Below are 15,746 nucleotides of genomic sequence, written 5' to 3'. Positions count from 1 at the left end.
CAGCCACCATCGGGATGTGTGTGAATGTGGGGGAGGGGGTGTATGTTGGGGGGCGTGGCCACGGGGAAGACCAGTGACATGGAAAGGACCCAGTGGACTATGACTGCACACATTGCACAGCCCAGGAAGCCGGGTGGGACCTCTGTCCCGGGCAGCCTCCCCGTGTCAGTTCCCTGTACTTTCCATCTCAGGCACCTTTATAAAGGGGAGGGGCCTGGTTTACAAAACGCCGTCCACTGCGCAGTGGGCACCATGACGACGCACTGGAGGTCCTGACGCCCAGCGCCACTGCAGACTGGCTGGCAGCCCCGCGGAGGGGAGGGCTCCCCAGAACCCCGGCTGAGCCCAGCCCCACACCCAGGCCTCCAGAGCAAGAGCCACTGGGGAGAGGGCTGTGGACGGTGCCTCCTAAATGTTGCTGCTGAGTCCACAGGGGAGAGGGGAGCCCCAGGCCCGCTCACCTGAGCCCACTTCTTGTTCCGACTCTGCATCTGGACGGTGGCTATGGAAGCAAAGAGCTCCTCCGCGGGCAGGTCGTCGGGCAGCCTGGTGAGGAACTGGGCCATGTGGATGAAGTCCATCTTAGTCAGGATGTCCTCGAACAGCCGCAGGATGCCCAGGGCCGTGCGGAACAGGAACTCCTCCCCGTCGCGGCAGAACACGTCCCATATGCGGCAGGCCAGGTCGAGGGGCAGCGACTTACTGTACAGGGTGAAGATCCTGGAGGGAGAGCAGGGCGGTTCAGGCTCTGGATGGCGAAGAGCAAGAACTGCGGACGGCGTGTGTCCATCACCAACGCCCCGAGTCAGGCCCGTTCGTACTGAGACACACACACGGGGCCTGGGGCACGAGCACGAGCCTGCGTTCAAGCCTACGGCAGGGTGAACGCTTCCAGAGACAGCACCGTCGGCTTCCACACGGAATCTCGAACTCAGCGCGACTCTGGAGTTGCTGGTACTGATGACACCGCCACGCAGCGGATACTCATCAAGCACCTACTTCACGCTTGCTTCGTGGGTAGGCGCTGGGTATGAGGTTCATAAGGCAGAGAGAGTTTAGGGCAGGAACTGGGAACCATTTTGGCTGAGAGAGCCATGAACGCCACATATTTTAAACTGTAATTCCATGAAAGCCATACAACAACCCGTGTACATTACGCATTATCCAATAAAAATTTGGTGTTGTCCCGGAGGACAGCTGTGATTGGCTCCAGCCACCCGCAACCATGAACATGAGCGGTAGGAAATGGATTATAATACATGAGAATGTTTTATATTTTTAATGTTATTATTTTTTTATTAAAGATTTGTCTGCGAGCCAGATGCAGCCATCAAAAGAGCCACATTGGGCTCTCGAGCCATAGGTTCCCGACCCCTGGTTTAGGGTCTGGTGGGCAACAGAAACGGTGAACAGAAGTTTACAACTCGGTGTCCACATGTGCACAGTACTTGTGGAGAGTACTATACACTCTTCTTCTGAAGGGGTCAACAAAGGAACAGTGAATTTTTCCAAATAAATTTGACCGTGGATTACAAAAAAACTGATCTTATATTTAACAATGCAAGTTATCAGATGAAAAAAAAAAAGAAATACGAATATGTATTCCCTTAAAAAGTGGTGATAATCACAACGCACACTGCCAGACAGACACAATCCCAAGGGACCCAAGTGTTACCAGGCTTACCCGTGTCTAACTGGGCCTCCTTCACACACGGCACGGAGAGTCCAGGCTGAACGTTGGCAAACCGATTCCCCGTGAACCATCCCCTCCTTCAGCTGCGAGATGCAGCCTGGGCACCACCCCCAGGGAGTCCCGACCCGCAGCCCAGCAGAGTGCCCCTCCCTTCCTGGGCTCCCCTCCACCCAGGTGCTACCACAAGCATACAGGCCCTGGGCTTGCCTGTCTCCTGTGGAGACAGCACGGGAGTAGGGACCCCGCCCTGCACCTCTCCGGCCGGAGCATCCAGCACGTGGCCATCTTTGCTGAAGGAGCCAGTAATGGACAGGCTCCCAAACCTGCTCTGGATGTCCCAGAGTGGTGGTTCTCAGGACCTCCTCCCCAGTACTGGTACTCACTAGAAGTGGTGACTCTTAACTGGTGGGGGACAGCCCTATCAATCCTGGAAAATCACTCTTCCTCAGACTTCAGTATTCCCTTTGTGCCTGTGCTGGTCTGGGGGACCCACAGGACCCGTGGGGACACCGAGCTCAGGCTCCCACCGTGGAGTCGCCTTGGTCAGGAGGGAATGTCATCAAGCCTCCAACAGTGGGACCCTCACCTTCCTGTAGCAGACACCACCAGGAACACTACCCCGTGTTAGCAAACCTGCACGCGTTTCATGGGCAAGGCTTCCTGGCTGCAGTGATGTCCGGGATGCAATTCAGCCCTAGCTTTCCCTGGCTGGACGCTCCGCTGGGAAACAGCCTCTCCCCCAGGACCCAGAGGAGCCACTGTGCCCGCAACACACCAGGCTGACAGAGCCCAACAACGCCCAAGGCTACAGCTCGTCATAGATTTACAACTCGAGAGGATTGGAGGAAGCCACAACAATTTAGATCTCACTCAACTCAGGCGATGGGACAGGGAGACCGATGTCACAGGAAATGTGCCCAGGTCCTGCCACCAGTAAGTGGTAGAGCCAGGCTTTGAACCCGACCCCAAAGCCCGTGCCCTAATGTCCAGACCACACAAGAGTCCATCAGGCGGCTCAGGGAGAGGTCACAGCAAAGCCCCCGCCCCCGCCCCCCGAGCTCTGTCCCAGTTCAGAAACTGAGAGCAGTTACAGAGAGGACCGGGAGGTCTTCTGCTTCTGGTCTCAACCTCCAGAACCTTCTCCATCCTGTCTAGAGCTGTGGTTTTCAACCGCCGGTCCACCAGAAATTTCCCGCTGGTCCACAGATGAACGCCACCAATCTAAGAGGATGTGGGGTTTTTGTTTTTTTTAATTAAGTAGAACTGACTCAATCCACAGTTACAACCTCTTCCTGCCAGTTCGTTCAGAGAAATCAAGCCTTCACGTCTTCAAAGCAGAGTCCCGAGGGGAAAGGACGAGGAAACAGAGCAGCGGTAAGAAGTTTCTTCAGCGTGAAATTCTTCAGTTCGGGGGTGGGAGGGCTCCATAAACGAGCTGTTCCGAACTTCGTCCAGTCAAGCCAGCATGTGAGCGACCCGGGTGCCGCAGTCACAGCCTGAGCGCGCGCACAGCCCTCACACACCGAGCACTGCGGCCCCCGTGAGCTCTGCCCAGACCTGCGCTCTCCTGGTGCCAAGTGAGCAGTCAGCCCGTCGTCTGCAGTCCTGCTTTGAAGTGCTGTCTGCCTGTCACTGTTCTCCAGGGACGAGGCTGCATCATAGTAGCATCGATCAGACAGCACTGCCTCCCCTCTGGGGCAGAGGGTGTGCTGACTTAACTGCAAGCAGGGGCAGGAGACAGGGACTGCCAGACTGGGCGTGCACGCACGTGTGAGGGCGTGCACGCACGTGTGAGGCGTGCACAGACACACGCTTGGAAATAGGATCAGCAGGGAAGACCACATCACTGAAAAGTGACATCTGTCTAAAGTTCTGAAGAGGAAGCCACAAGCCAAGAGAAAGGGTCTGGAAAGGACCCAAGTTTACAAGCTCTGAGGCGGGAACGGACTGGACAGATCCCAGGAAGAGCCAGGAGGCCAGCAGGCTGCAGCCACAAGCAGCAAAGGGGAGAACACATGGAGAGGCCCTGAGACCAGGGCCTGGCACGCGTGGGGCCTGACGAGCTTTCTCCTACGTGATGTGGAAATGAGTGGAGGTCTGGCCACAGGAGGGTCCCATCCACGGAATAGACACGCGCCTGTGGGGGAACAACGGCCACAGGGCGGCCACTGGAACCAGGCCCGGTCAGAGCAGCGTGGCAGTGGCGGGCTGGCCAGCAGTCAGGAGAACCTGAAGGGACCCTGCAACGGGGTCGTCTCACAGAAGACGGAACAGGACGCACGGACGCTGGGTGCTGGCTGAGTGGTTCCAAGGAAGGAGCTGTCATTTATGGAGACGAGGGACCTCTGGTTCGGAGGGGAGGGTCAAGGGCTGAGGGTTTAGACGTGTGAAGTTTGAGGAGTCTGACACCCAGAGGGTGCACGAATTCACCGAGGTCAGGGGTGGCTCCGGGCTGGCGACAGTGTGCGTGCGGATAGCGCCCCAGAAGAGAGGGTTCCAGGTCAGAGGGCGAGTGTCCAGCGCTGCTGACCCGTGAGACAGTCGGAGAACTGGTCCCCAGGTTGTACTTCAAGCAGGAAAGTGTAAGTCATGCCACGCTTGATATCATTTACCATTTTTACAGACTGACATGGAGTTATTAAGGCCTTGAATGCCTTTATGGCTTAAATAAAATGTGCTTTTTAAACAAAAATTTTTTAAATTTCCACCTGGCCAATGTGTCCTTCTCCACATCTCAGCTGGTGCTAGGCTGTTTCCATGGCCTCAGACCTCCCCTTTCATGGGTCACCAGGCAGGGACGGACACCCGGCCACCGCCCCTGCTGCCCCCCCCCCCCCCAGCCCAGAAGACTCAGCGGGCCTTTCAGCACCAGCTTCCCAGTCCAGGGCTGCCCTGAGAGCCAGGCCCGGACTGCAGGGACCTCTCCGCCCCGCTCTCCGAGCAGTGAGGGAGGGCCTCTCGGCTGCGTCCCCCGCTCCCGCCATCACGGAAAACCCTTCGTCACCACCAGCTTTCAGACGCTTGGCTGGAAATTTTACACATTTAGATTCAAATCCCAGCTGTGAACAGGAACCACAGACAATGCTCTCCCGCCTCAGTCTCAGAAGAGGGGCGAAGCAGCTAGCTCCTTGCAGCCTCTGAAGAGCCAGCCCAGCCCCACCCCAGAGCTGACACCTGACCCAGGGCTCCGTCCTGGTCCCCCAGAGCCGGCCACGGGATAGGACAGCGCTCGGAGCGCCCCCATCCTGCCCTCGGAGAGCCCCTGCCCCGCCCCCGTGCCCTCTGGGCTTGTCCTGCCCCAGCTAGGGCCAGCTGGGAGGAACAGGACGGGCGGAGCCAGCCCTCCTGGCCTCCCTGGTGCTCCTCCCACGGAGGAGGAGATCATGCGAGGACTGTCCTCCCCCGAGCACTGCATATTCATGCACTGTATATAAATATGGTAATGTCGGGCAGAAATTCAACTAATGCAAATTAATGTCTTCTGTGCTGCTGAAGCAATGAGGTGGCTGTAGGTTTATCAGGACCCCAAGCGCCGGCTGTATCTGCTTCCCCCACAACGTGTGTGAGGGGTCGACAGGACGAGTTTTCTGGTCAGGCCTTCACCGTCCCCAGAAAGCATCTGGCGACATCTGCTCTGGCTGCCGGCCTGAGTGTGCAGCAAGCCAGGGTGCATGGAGCGGGAGGGAAGGCCAGATGGGGCAAAGGCTCCCTCTCAGACCCCCAAGTGAGGCCACTGACTTCTGCCCTGGGCCACTCCTTCCTCCCAGCCCCCAGCTCGGGTCCCAGCAGAGGGAGGGGGCACTTGCTTCCCTGGGTGGGGCTGCCCCCTGCTTCCACCTGGGCTCCTCCCACACCATGACAGAGCTGCCGCCACCTCAATTCCACAGATCAGAAAACTGCACACACAGGGAGGGCGAGGACTCCAGACTTTAGCCCGAGGGAAAGCAGGGCAAAGGTCACATAGCAGTCTCCCCCTTGAGAAGCCACAGCCAGAGACTTGGACCTTCAGGGCCTGACCCCACCAATTTCCAGTGGAGCCAAATTTCCCCTCCAGACTGATTCCTGAGAACAAGCCCCTCCCCCATGGCGCTCCTCTAACCCGTGAACCGCGAGACAGATGCTGCCGGAAGAGAAGGGCTGGCCGCTCAGCGAGACAGATGCGGCCGGAAGAGAAGGGCTGGCCGCTCAGCGAGACAGATGCGGCCGGAAGAGAAGGGCTGGCCGCTCAGCGAGACAGATGCTGCCGGAAGAGAAGGGCTGGCCGCTCAGCGAGACAGATGCTGCCGGAAGAGAAGGGCTGGCCGCTCAGCGAGACAGATGCTGCCGGAAGAGAAGGGCTGGCCGCTCAGCGAGACAGATGCTGCCGGAAGAGAAGGGCTGGCCGCTCAGCGAGACAGATGCTGCCGGAAGAGAAGGGCTGGCCGCTCAGGCTCCTTAGGTTTCGTGAGGTCCCAGGTAGAACTACATTCATTAAAAATTGCAGGTAGTGATTCAGACTCAGTCTGAAGTTAGTGAACACGTCCAACCCCAGCTCCCATCCGGAAAGTCATTAAATCCTGCATTAAGTCCAGAGAGCGCCTTGTAATTTGAGCCAAGAGGCGCTGTTACCTCACGTCCCAGCACCTAGTAGGGGTCAGCAGAACCCTGCATTAGAACGTGGGCTCCACCTTCCCCCAGACCAGGGTGGCGGGTGACCCACAGGGTGGCTGTGTGGCCCTTCCTGTGAGCAGGCTTCCTGCTACAGGCTTGGAGTCCTCCGCCCCACACACACTCGCACTGAACATGCGTGCACGCACACACACACCAGCCCCAGTATGTGACAGACACCGTTCTGAATGCTTGGGAGCTCACCAAGATAGCCCCTGCTCCGGAGAAGTTCTCAGACACGCTCACTGAGAATCATGCCACGCTCCCTGAGAACCAGCCACACCCACTGAGAACCAGCCACGCTCCCTGAGAACCAGCCACGCTCCCTGAGAATCACGCCGGGAAGGTGGTGTCGTCAGCTGTGACAGCCCTGGAACCACCAGTCAGACAACATCCAGTTTCCACACAGAGCAGCGGCTACAGCCCAGGGGGGCTCAGGCTGGATTCTAAGTATTTAAACCCAGAAAGGGGCCCCGCAGGAACAGAGGTCTTCTCTGATCCAGGAATCGTGCCAAGCACAGGGTCAAACACGAGGGACAGAGGTGACTGACGGAGCTCTGTCTATCACAGGAGCAGCATGCAACAAAGGACAACCTCAAGCAGACTGGCGCTGTGACGGGGGAGCATCGGGCGTGGGCGGAGGGGGGAAACAAACCAGGTACCAGCCGACCCTGCAATACCCAGCAGGACGGAGAAACCGGGGATGAGGAAGGACGGTTCCCAGCTGGCCTCCGTGCGGACAGGACAGTGGGGCAGGGAAGGTACTGTCTTCTCACCGGAGCCCCAGCCCAGCTCACCCAGAATGCTCAGCGGCCAGCCCACGAGTGCCCTCAGTCTCTGACAGGGTGGGACAGAGGTCTGCTGCTAGGGAGCGGGTTGTGGGCACCCTAGACTTCACCGTGTTCACGGGCCGCACCCAAGGACAGCCACCGTGCGCATGGTATGCAGAGGCAGGCCTGGCCGTCCAAGGTGTGGATGTGGCTTCTGGGAGGTGAGGTGACTGGCAGAAGAGAGCAGACAGAACTGGCTCACTCAGAACAGGTGCGCCCGGGCGAGGGGCCTTGGCGGCTTCCTCTGCTGAAATGCGCACCTACTCCAGACACTGTGTGATGACCCCCACTGAGGGTCGGACTGTCAGCTCCTCGGGCGGGCTCTGGGCAACACTGGCCCTGCCCTGTGCCTCCTCCCGGGGCCCACCCTGCTCTGCCTTGAGCTTTCACCCCCCTCTGAGCACCCAAGTGAGGGCCGGGACCACCGCAGGCCGCCTCTAAATGTGGGCAGGAATAAACAGTGAACGCACGGTTTCCATGCTGCACTCAACGTCAGCGTGTACCTGGGACTCACGGTGCGCCCAGCCCTGCATGGGGACTGCAGACCCAGGTGACGTATGTCCTACTTGGTCCTCTTCTAAGAAGCAGTCGAGCATTCACTTCCTTGTGCAAGAATATAAGCTGACACCGGCAGAGGCCTCAGCAGAGCTCAGTGGGCAGGGATCATGAGGTGCTCAGCAGCCACATGTCACATCATAAAGGTGTCAGCAACCCCCGCCCCAGCCTCCTCCTCATTTAGACATCCTGCACGCTGCTGCACTCAGCGCTGCAGACAGGACTGACCCATGCTTGACCCTCCCCCGTGGGGCCATCAGTGCAGTGACTCCACCTCCAGAGGCTGTGCGGGGACCCACATCATGGATATGCTGCCCTATGACGAAGTCCCCGGGAAAGGAATGTGCAGAAGGCGTGCCAGCTCCGGGGCCGGCTACTGGGCACGAGTGCCAGCTTCGCCGTTCGGCCCGCCGTAAGACCCCGGCACGCCACTGTACCGCTCTGAGCCTCAGCTGTCTCACCTGTAAAACAGGTGTTACCACGGACAGCCAGGGGCTGTTCTGAAGGTTAAACGAGGTCCCGTGGGAAAGCACGGCAGCCGGGCAAGCGGGAGGCCTGGGCCTCTGCCCCACTCAGGATCAGGCCACCTTCCGACTACAGAAGACAGACAGGTAGCGCTGGTCATCCTGCCCAGGTCCTCAGCGTGGTGTCCCAGATGCACCAGGACCCGGCCTGCCACCCCTCCCCTGCCCCCTCCATCCCTGACTTGAGGCCCAGCATCACCACGCCACCGCCCAGAGCCCTGCTAATTCCGGAACACCACACACTCCCAGCGGGCCTTGGCACAGGCTCATGTGTTGCCCTGTGCCCTCTGATCCCCAAGCCCGGGTCCAGGGCCTCCGGCTTCCCCTCACCCCCGAGAGACAACACTCATCATGCTGCACAGCCATCCGTGAGCACGTGTCTCCCTCCAGCCAGGGCTCTTGGCAGGCAGGCTGTCTCGCTCAACACCGATCCCTGGTGCCAGCAGAGCCTGTCACAGACAGACCTGGTACTGAGTGACATCTCGTTCAATGAATAGATCAATGGCACTTAAAAACAGACAGGTCAGCCCTGGCGGGTTGGCTCAGCAGTAAAGCACTGGCCCAGCATGTGGATGTCCCGGGTTCGATTCCCGGCCAGGGCACACAGGAGAAGCGCCCATCTGCTTCTCCACCCCTCCCCCTCTCCTTCCTCTCTGTCTCTCTCTTCCCCTCCCACAGCCAAGGCTCCATTGGAGCAAAGTTGGCCTGGACGCTGAGGATGGCTCCATGGCCTCTGCCTCAGGCGCTAGAGTGGCTCTGGTTGTAGCAGAGCAACAGACCAGATGGGCAGAGCACTGCCCCCTGGTGGGCATGCCGGGTGGATCCCGGTCAGGCGCAAGCGGGAGTCTGCCCCCGCCTTCTCACTTTGGAAAAATACAAAAATAAATAAATAAATAAACAAAAAAACCAGGTTCAAGACACCACTTCTCCCCTGCAAGAATTTAGAAGGACCCGTTAAGAGTCACAGATAGTAACCAAAAAGCTAACCGTGCCAGCAGACAATAGGGCCGGAGCTCAGAACACAGAGGCTGCCGGCGTGCGGGGTGGTGGGGTGGGGGTTGGCCGAGCCCTGAAGGAAGGGCCCACGAGGACACTGGAAAATGGGGCAGGAGAAGAAACAAAGGAAAACACTCTGAAAACATAACAATGCAGACTTACCAATCAATTAGGTAGATGTCTGGAGTCAAATTGTTTTTCTTGAAATGAGCAAATAATTTCGGCAAATTTTCTTCAAAGAATACCTCAAATGCAGCAAAATAAGTCAACATCTGGGGAGATAAGGAGAGACACGAATAAACTGCTTGTTGGCACCGGGTTCCATCGACAGGACGCGTCAGCGCGCTCACAGTAAGAACCCAGCAACCGCCTCCTCGTGGAACTAACAACACACGCTGACGCCGCTTCGCAGCCACGCACCAGGGCTGGCCCCGGCACCCCTCGGTCTCCTGTCCCTCCAGACACTGTGCTGGCCCCGGCACCCCTCGGTCTCCTGTCCCTCCAGACGCTGTGCTGGCCCCGGCACCCCTCGGTCTCCTGTCCCTCCAGACGCTGTGCTGGCCCCGGCACCCCTCGGTCTCCTGTCCCTCCAGACGCTGTGCTGGCCCCGGCACCCCTCGGTCTCCTGTCCCTCCAGACGCTGTGCTGTTCACAACGTGAGCTGGTGGCAACCCGGGGTCGGGCAAGTCTCCCGGCACCGCTGTTCCCGCAGGCCCAGAGGATGCTCAGGAACTTTTAGTAATATTCTTTTCCTTGGTTTTTTTTTTAAGATTTTATTTATTGAATTCACGGAGGGTGAGGGAATGAGAAGTAGTTGCTTCACTCTAGCAGTTCACTGGTTGCTTGTCGTATGTGCCTTGACTGGGCAAGCCCAGGGTTTCGAACTGGGGACCTCAGTGTTCCAGGCTGGTGCTCTGTCCACTGCGCTATCACAGGTCAAGCAGAAAGTGTTCTTTAACTAAGGTGCGCATACCATTTCAGACACAATGCTGCTGCAACTTAACCAACTGTAGTACAATGTAAACATCATTTTAAGGCCCTGGCCGGCTGGCTCAGTGGTAGAGCATCGGCCTAGTGTATGGATGTCCCAGGTTCAATTCCCAGGCAGGGCACACAGGAGAAGCACCATCTGCTTCTCCACTCCTCCCCCTCTCTCCCTTCCCCTCCTGCAGCCATGGCTTGATTGGAGCTAGTTGGCCCTGGGCACTGAGGATAGCTTCATGGCCTCAAACACTCAGAAGAGCTTGGTTGCTGAGCAATGGAGCAGAGCCCCAGGTGGGCATAACATTGCCCCCTAGTGGACTTGCCAGGTGCATCCCAGTCAGGGTACATGCAGGAGTCTGTCTCTGCCTTCCCTCCTCTCACTGAATTTAAAAGAAAAAAAAAGTGTAAACATCATTTTATGTGCACAGAATCCGTGACTGGCTTTGCTGAGATGCTGCTTTATTGTGGTGGTCGGGACTAAACCACAGGATCTCCGAGCATGCCTGTGAACACAACCGCTAATCTTCACAGGGAGACCACTAGCCACCACTTATTATTTCTTCAATTTATAGATAAGAAGACTGAAACCCAGAATTGTTACATAATTTGTCAAATAAGGTGATGGCATCAGCGTGTGGCTGGGGCTGGGCCCTGTGTCTGTCCCACTGCAGAGGCAGTCTCCCCCTTTCCTGAGAACCAGGAATGAACTAACTGCCTGAGCGACCTGGATAAACAGGCAGGGCTCCCTCCAACCCTGGTGTTTCTGGGGGCAGCACAGCACTGATGTCTCAGCATGGGCACCAGTGCTGCAGGACCCAGGGCAGTGAGGGAGGACACAGATCTTAGCACGGGCACCAGGGCTGCAGGACCCAGGGCAGAGAGGGAGGACACAGGTCTCAGCACGGGCACCAGGGCTGCAGGACCCAGGGCAGTGAGGGAGGACACAGGTCTCAGCACGGGCACCAGGGCTGCAGGACCCAGGGCGCCCCCAGGGCAGCGAGGGAGGACACAGGTCTCAGCATGGGCACCAGTGCTGCAGGACCCAGGGCAGTGAGGGAGGACACAGCCCAGGTCAGTGAGGAGCGAGCGGTCCTAGCCGGCGCCTCGGCAGTGCAGGCCTCTCGGCCTCTGCAGGGCCTGCAGGAAACGGAAGGGCAGCGCAGGGGAGTGGTGCGAAGCGGCCGCTGCTGCTGGAGCAGGGGTGACACGCAGAGGGGCAGCCGGCCCGACGCTGGGCCGTCCGTCCTCCAGCTGGACGCTCGCGGGCAGACAGCAGCTCTGGGAGGCTACCTGCCTGCTCACCTTAAAGAAGGGTCGTCCTGCAAACCAGAGGTTCCCAACAGGGGGCTCTGCCTCTCAGGGGACATCTGGCAATGTCTGAGGACATTTCTGATGGTCACACTGCGGGGGGAGGTGAGAGGTGCTGTCCACTGTACAGGACAGCCCCCACCACAGCCCTCGGCCCCAAATGTCTTCAGTGCTACTACTGACAGGCCCTGCATCATCGTGATTGTTATTTTCCCTTCATAATTAGGCTAAAATTCTTAAATACAGTCTTTACCCAGATGTTGCCAAAAGCAGGGGTCTTATCTTCAAAATTAAGAGATGTTTAGATATAAGTCATGGTACTACACATGAAGAGTTTTTCCCTATGAAAGTGGCACCCGTACAGGCCCACTGCAGAAAACTTAAGTAAGTACAGAAACCAATAAAAACCACCCATACACGCTGTTAAGGCTGTGGTGGGTTTTCTTTCAGTGTTCAATACGGAAGCCATCACAGCTCATGTTCTATTTTACATACTTTGGGGGGAAATTAGCATTTTATCTTAAACCCTTTTCTATAGTATATAGAATTCTCGGCGAACATCACTACTGCAGTGGATATGTTACTCGATTTCAATGAACCATTCTGTATTCCCCAAAACCCTGTGTGTGTTTTTTTGTTTGTTTGTTTTTGTATTTTTCTGAAGCTGGAAACGGGGAGAGACAGTCAGACAGACTCCCGCATGCGCCCGACTGGGATCCACCTGGCACGCCCACCAGGGGCAACGCTCTGCCCACCAGGGGGTGATGCTCTGCCCCTCCAGGGCGTCACTCTGTTGCGACCAGAGCCACTCCAGCGCCTGGGGCAGAGGCCAAGGAGCCATCCCCAGCGCCTGGGCCATCTTTGCTCCAATGGAGCCTCGGCTCTGGGAAGAGAGAGACAGAGAGGAAGGAGAGGGGGAGGGGTGGAGAAGCAGATGGGCGTTTCTCCTGTTTGCCCTGGCTGGGAATCGAACCTGGGACTTCTGCACGCCAGGCCGACGCTCTACCGCTGAGCCAACTGGCCAGGGCCCAAACCCTGTTTTTAAAGGATTTCGCTTTCACAGTAAAATGCCATTTTAAATTATTATTAAATAATTATAAATAGTTGGGTGACAACTATCTTTGTGCAAAATGCGTCCACAATTTTGACTCTCTTAGATTCTTACAAGCAGAATTACATACCAACACCATTTAGTGCCACTGATACTTAATACCCTGTTTCTCCCAAAAGAATTCTGCCAATGTATGCTTTCCCAAATAGCTACCCACTTAGCAACAGTTTTTAAATACTTTAAAAAAAAATGTACGTACTGCTTGAGCAAGAAATACTCAGGAGTCCTTAAGATATTACGGAGGGAACAGTCCCTCGCTGATCTAACTACCAGACTGTTTTGGTCCTGAAGTACTTGGTGGTAATTATCAGCCAACGATCTAAAATTTATTTTAGCCCTGGCCGGTTGGCTCAGCGGTAGAGCGTCGGCCTAGCGTGCGTAGGACCCGGGTTCGATTCCCGGCCAGGGCACACAGGAGAAGCGCCCATTTGCTTCTCCACCCCTCCGCCGCGCTTTCCTGTCTCTCTCTTCCCCTCCTGCAGCCAAGGCTCCATTGGAGCAAAGATGGCCCGGGCGCTGGGGATGGCTCTGTGGCCTCTGCCTCAGGCGCTAGAGTGGCTCTGGTCGCAACATGGCGACGCCCAGGATGGGCAGAGCATCGCCCCCTGGTGGGCAGAGCGTTGCCCCTGGTGGGCGTGCCGGGTGGATCCCGGTCGGGCGCACGCGGGAGTCTGTCTGACTGTCTCTCCCTGTTTCCAGCTTCAGAAAAATGAAAAAAAAAAAAATTTTAGTTTGAAATGCTCATTTAAAATTGCTACTTTAAAAGCCGATGGATTTGTTAAACCGTGACTTTTGTCTGGGCCACAGACAAGACAGGGGCTTAGGAGGTGCAGTGGGTAGCCCCTGGCTCCCCGGCTGCGCCCAGCAGAGCTCCACCCCCCAGGGCACGGGAGGGCCTCGGGGCAGCCGCACCCTCCCTGGGCCTCAGGCTTGGCACAGGACTGAATGAATGCGCGGAGCCCCTCCGCTCACCCAGTCTACAGGAGTGCACCCAGCACACTGCTCCTCTGTGCAGCGAGGGGGCCGACTCAGACGTGCCCCCGTCCCGCCTGTGAGCGCACCACCGGGCACAGCGTCCCCACGTGACAGGGAGCAGCAAGGCAGGTCGTTTACGCCTTGTCCTATGCGACAGAGCAAACCCGGAGGCTGCTCTGCACACACAGCGGGCACGTTTCTGCAGGGCGCCACCCTCCCTCCTGTGCAGAACACGTTTGCAGAAACACTCTCTGAAAGAATGTACTCAGAAATTCACACACATGGCTATTAACCCCACATGCTGTTAAAATTCAACACAATGCCTCAAGAATTCTCTACCTGCCACAGTGCTACTTATTCTAACTCCCTCCACTGAAAAGACACACAGTTCCTGCTCTGTGAAGACACCGTATCCAGGGCACGCGTGCGCGTACACACACACACACACACACACACACACACACACACACACGGGATACTCACAAGGCCATGGTCCACTCGGAAAAACGCCATTTGACAGGGTTTATTCAAAAGATTAGAAAAAGCAATGAAGGCATCCGCAGTATCTAAGTTCAAGATCAACACCGCAGCTATGAAGGACATGCCCTGAACCTGAGGGAGGGAGAGAGGGGGTTAGACTCACGGCGGCCTGGACGGCAGAACAGCTCTTCCATTTCATGACAGAGGAACCCAAACACCCCCCACCCCCATGGCTGCCCCCACGCTGAGCTGACAGCCTCGATTCTGACCTGCTCGGCCCGTGAGCCGCCCCGTCTGTCTCCTCTACCCCGCCCTCACCACGTCCACACGGAGCCCGTACACAGCCCCGCCCCGGGCACCTGCCCGCTGGGACACCACCCCTGGAAGGTAGTTTCCGGGCGCGCGGAGAGAGGTGCGTCTAACTCCACGTGTTAGATCCGGAACCATGCACACAGCTGCTAAGCCGCGGACACAGCAGCAGCGCTTTTAAAAAATGGTTACAGCTCAAGGCATTTTTTTTTCACTTAATGCTGAAAAAACCCCACATGCAAATAACTAAAATCAAGTCCAGCTGCAGTGTGGCCGACGGGGCAGAGCCGCCCGGTCCGCTCGGCTCGCTCCGAGGAGCCGGGCAGACACGTCGCCCGTGAGGCCCAAGTCAGCCAGGAACTAGGCTGCTCACGTCGGTACCCGCAGCTGAGATACTCTGGGCGACGTTCTAATTTTTTTTTAAGATGATTAATATTATAAATATCGAAAAAGTTCACTTACGTAGCCCACATCCGGTCGGTAACAAGTATAAGCGCCCAAAATACTGTGCAACATGTCATGATACGGGCCACCCTGAAAGGACCAACACACCAAAGGACACATGCAGAAGTCTTGTTAGTGCTCGGGCCACCCTCTGCGCCTCTGCCGCCGCGGTCACACCGCTGCAACGGAGGAGAGCCCGATCACGCCAAGCACAGGCCAGCCGCTCTGCGTGTATTAGGAACCGAACAACTCAACAACAAACCAGTTAGCACGGGGCCTGCAGCTCAATCCACCGAGCTGCTCTGAGCTGGTGGGTCAAGCACGAGCACCTCGCTAGGAAGACACCTTGGTTCGGCTCCTGCTGTCTAACGGTAGTCCCCTTCCAAGTTCCACAGACAACCGGGTCCGTCCCCCCACCCCAGGGCCTACAGAGCAGCCCTGTGCTGACTGCTGCCCTGATGCTGCCCTCTCCCCCTCTGCTGTGCCCTCACTGACCCCTGCCAGCCCACCACGGCCTTGACTCGGCCCTGTTTTTCATGCTGGCAGGTGTAGAAATACACTCTCAATCTTGAGTCGTAACAGCCTCCACTCAGTCCCACACTGTCCCGGCTCGCCCACCCCTCCCAGAGGTCCACTTGCTCCTGTAACGCCTTCCAAACATCTAGGTGCTGCAAGTTCTTCTCTCTGATTGCGCACAGGAGAGCGAGGTGTCTCCCTGACGTCAGCAGTCTGTGGACACCAGGACAGAGCCGCGGGGGCCACGTCACACACTTAACTGTCCCCACGTTCCATATGCCCACAGCGCCTTCCACAAGGAGTAGGAGGTGCTGAGGTGTGTGGCTAGGAAGTCCCTCCACAGGTGACTACGTGTGGCTCATGAAAGAATGCTG

General features: G+C 57.3%; 1 protein-coding gene across 5 annotated transcripts in view; it reads right to left on the bottom strand.

Annotated features, from left to right (window-relative positions):
- The window catches only part of TBC1D14 (TBC1 domain family member 14), a 116,873-nt gene that overhangs the window by 4,257 nt on the left and 96,870 nt on the right, over positions 1 to 15,746 (bottom strand). For 4 of the 5 annotated variants that reach the window (XM_066233303.1, XM_066233306.1, XM_066233307.1 and 1 more), the window contains 4 exons: positions 14,875 to 14,946; positions 14,107 to 14,235; positions 9,408 to 9,517; positions 462 to 720 (listed from right to left, as the gene is read on the bottom strand). In XM_066233303.1, the coding sequence (XP_066089400.1) occupies positions 462 to 720; positions 9,408 to 9,517; positions 14,107 to 14,235; positions 14,875 to 14,946 (570 nt within the window). The remainder of the gene's footprint in view (positions 1 to 461; positions 721 to 9,407; positions 9,518 to 14,106; positions 14,236 to 14,874; positions 14,947 to 15,746) is intronic. The other variant, XM_066233304.1, reaches the window with a different exon arrangement.

Source organism: Saccopteryx bilineata, chromosome 5 (assembly GCF_036850765.1).
Source record: "Saccopteryx bilineata isolate mSacBil1 chromosome 5, mSacBil1_pri_phased_curated, whole genome shotgun sequence".
Taxonomy (NCBI): domain Eukaryota; kingdom Metazoa; phylum Chordata; class Mammalia; order Chiroptera; family Emballonuridae; genus Saccopteryx; species Saccopteryx bilineata.
Note: the sequence above shows the minus strand (reverse complement) of the source record. Positions and strands in the feature narration are given on the sequence as shown.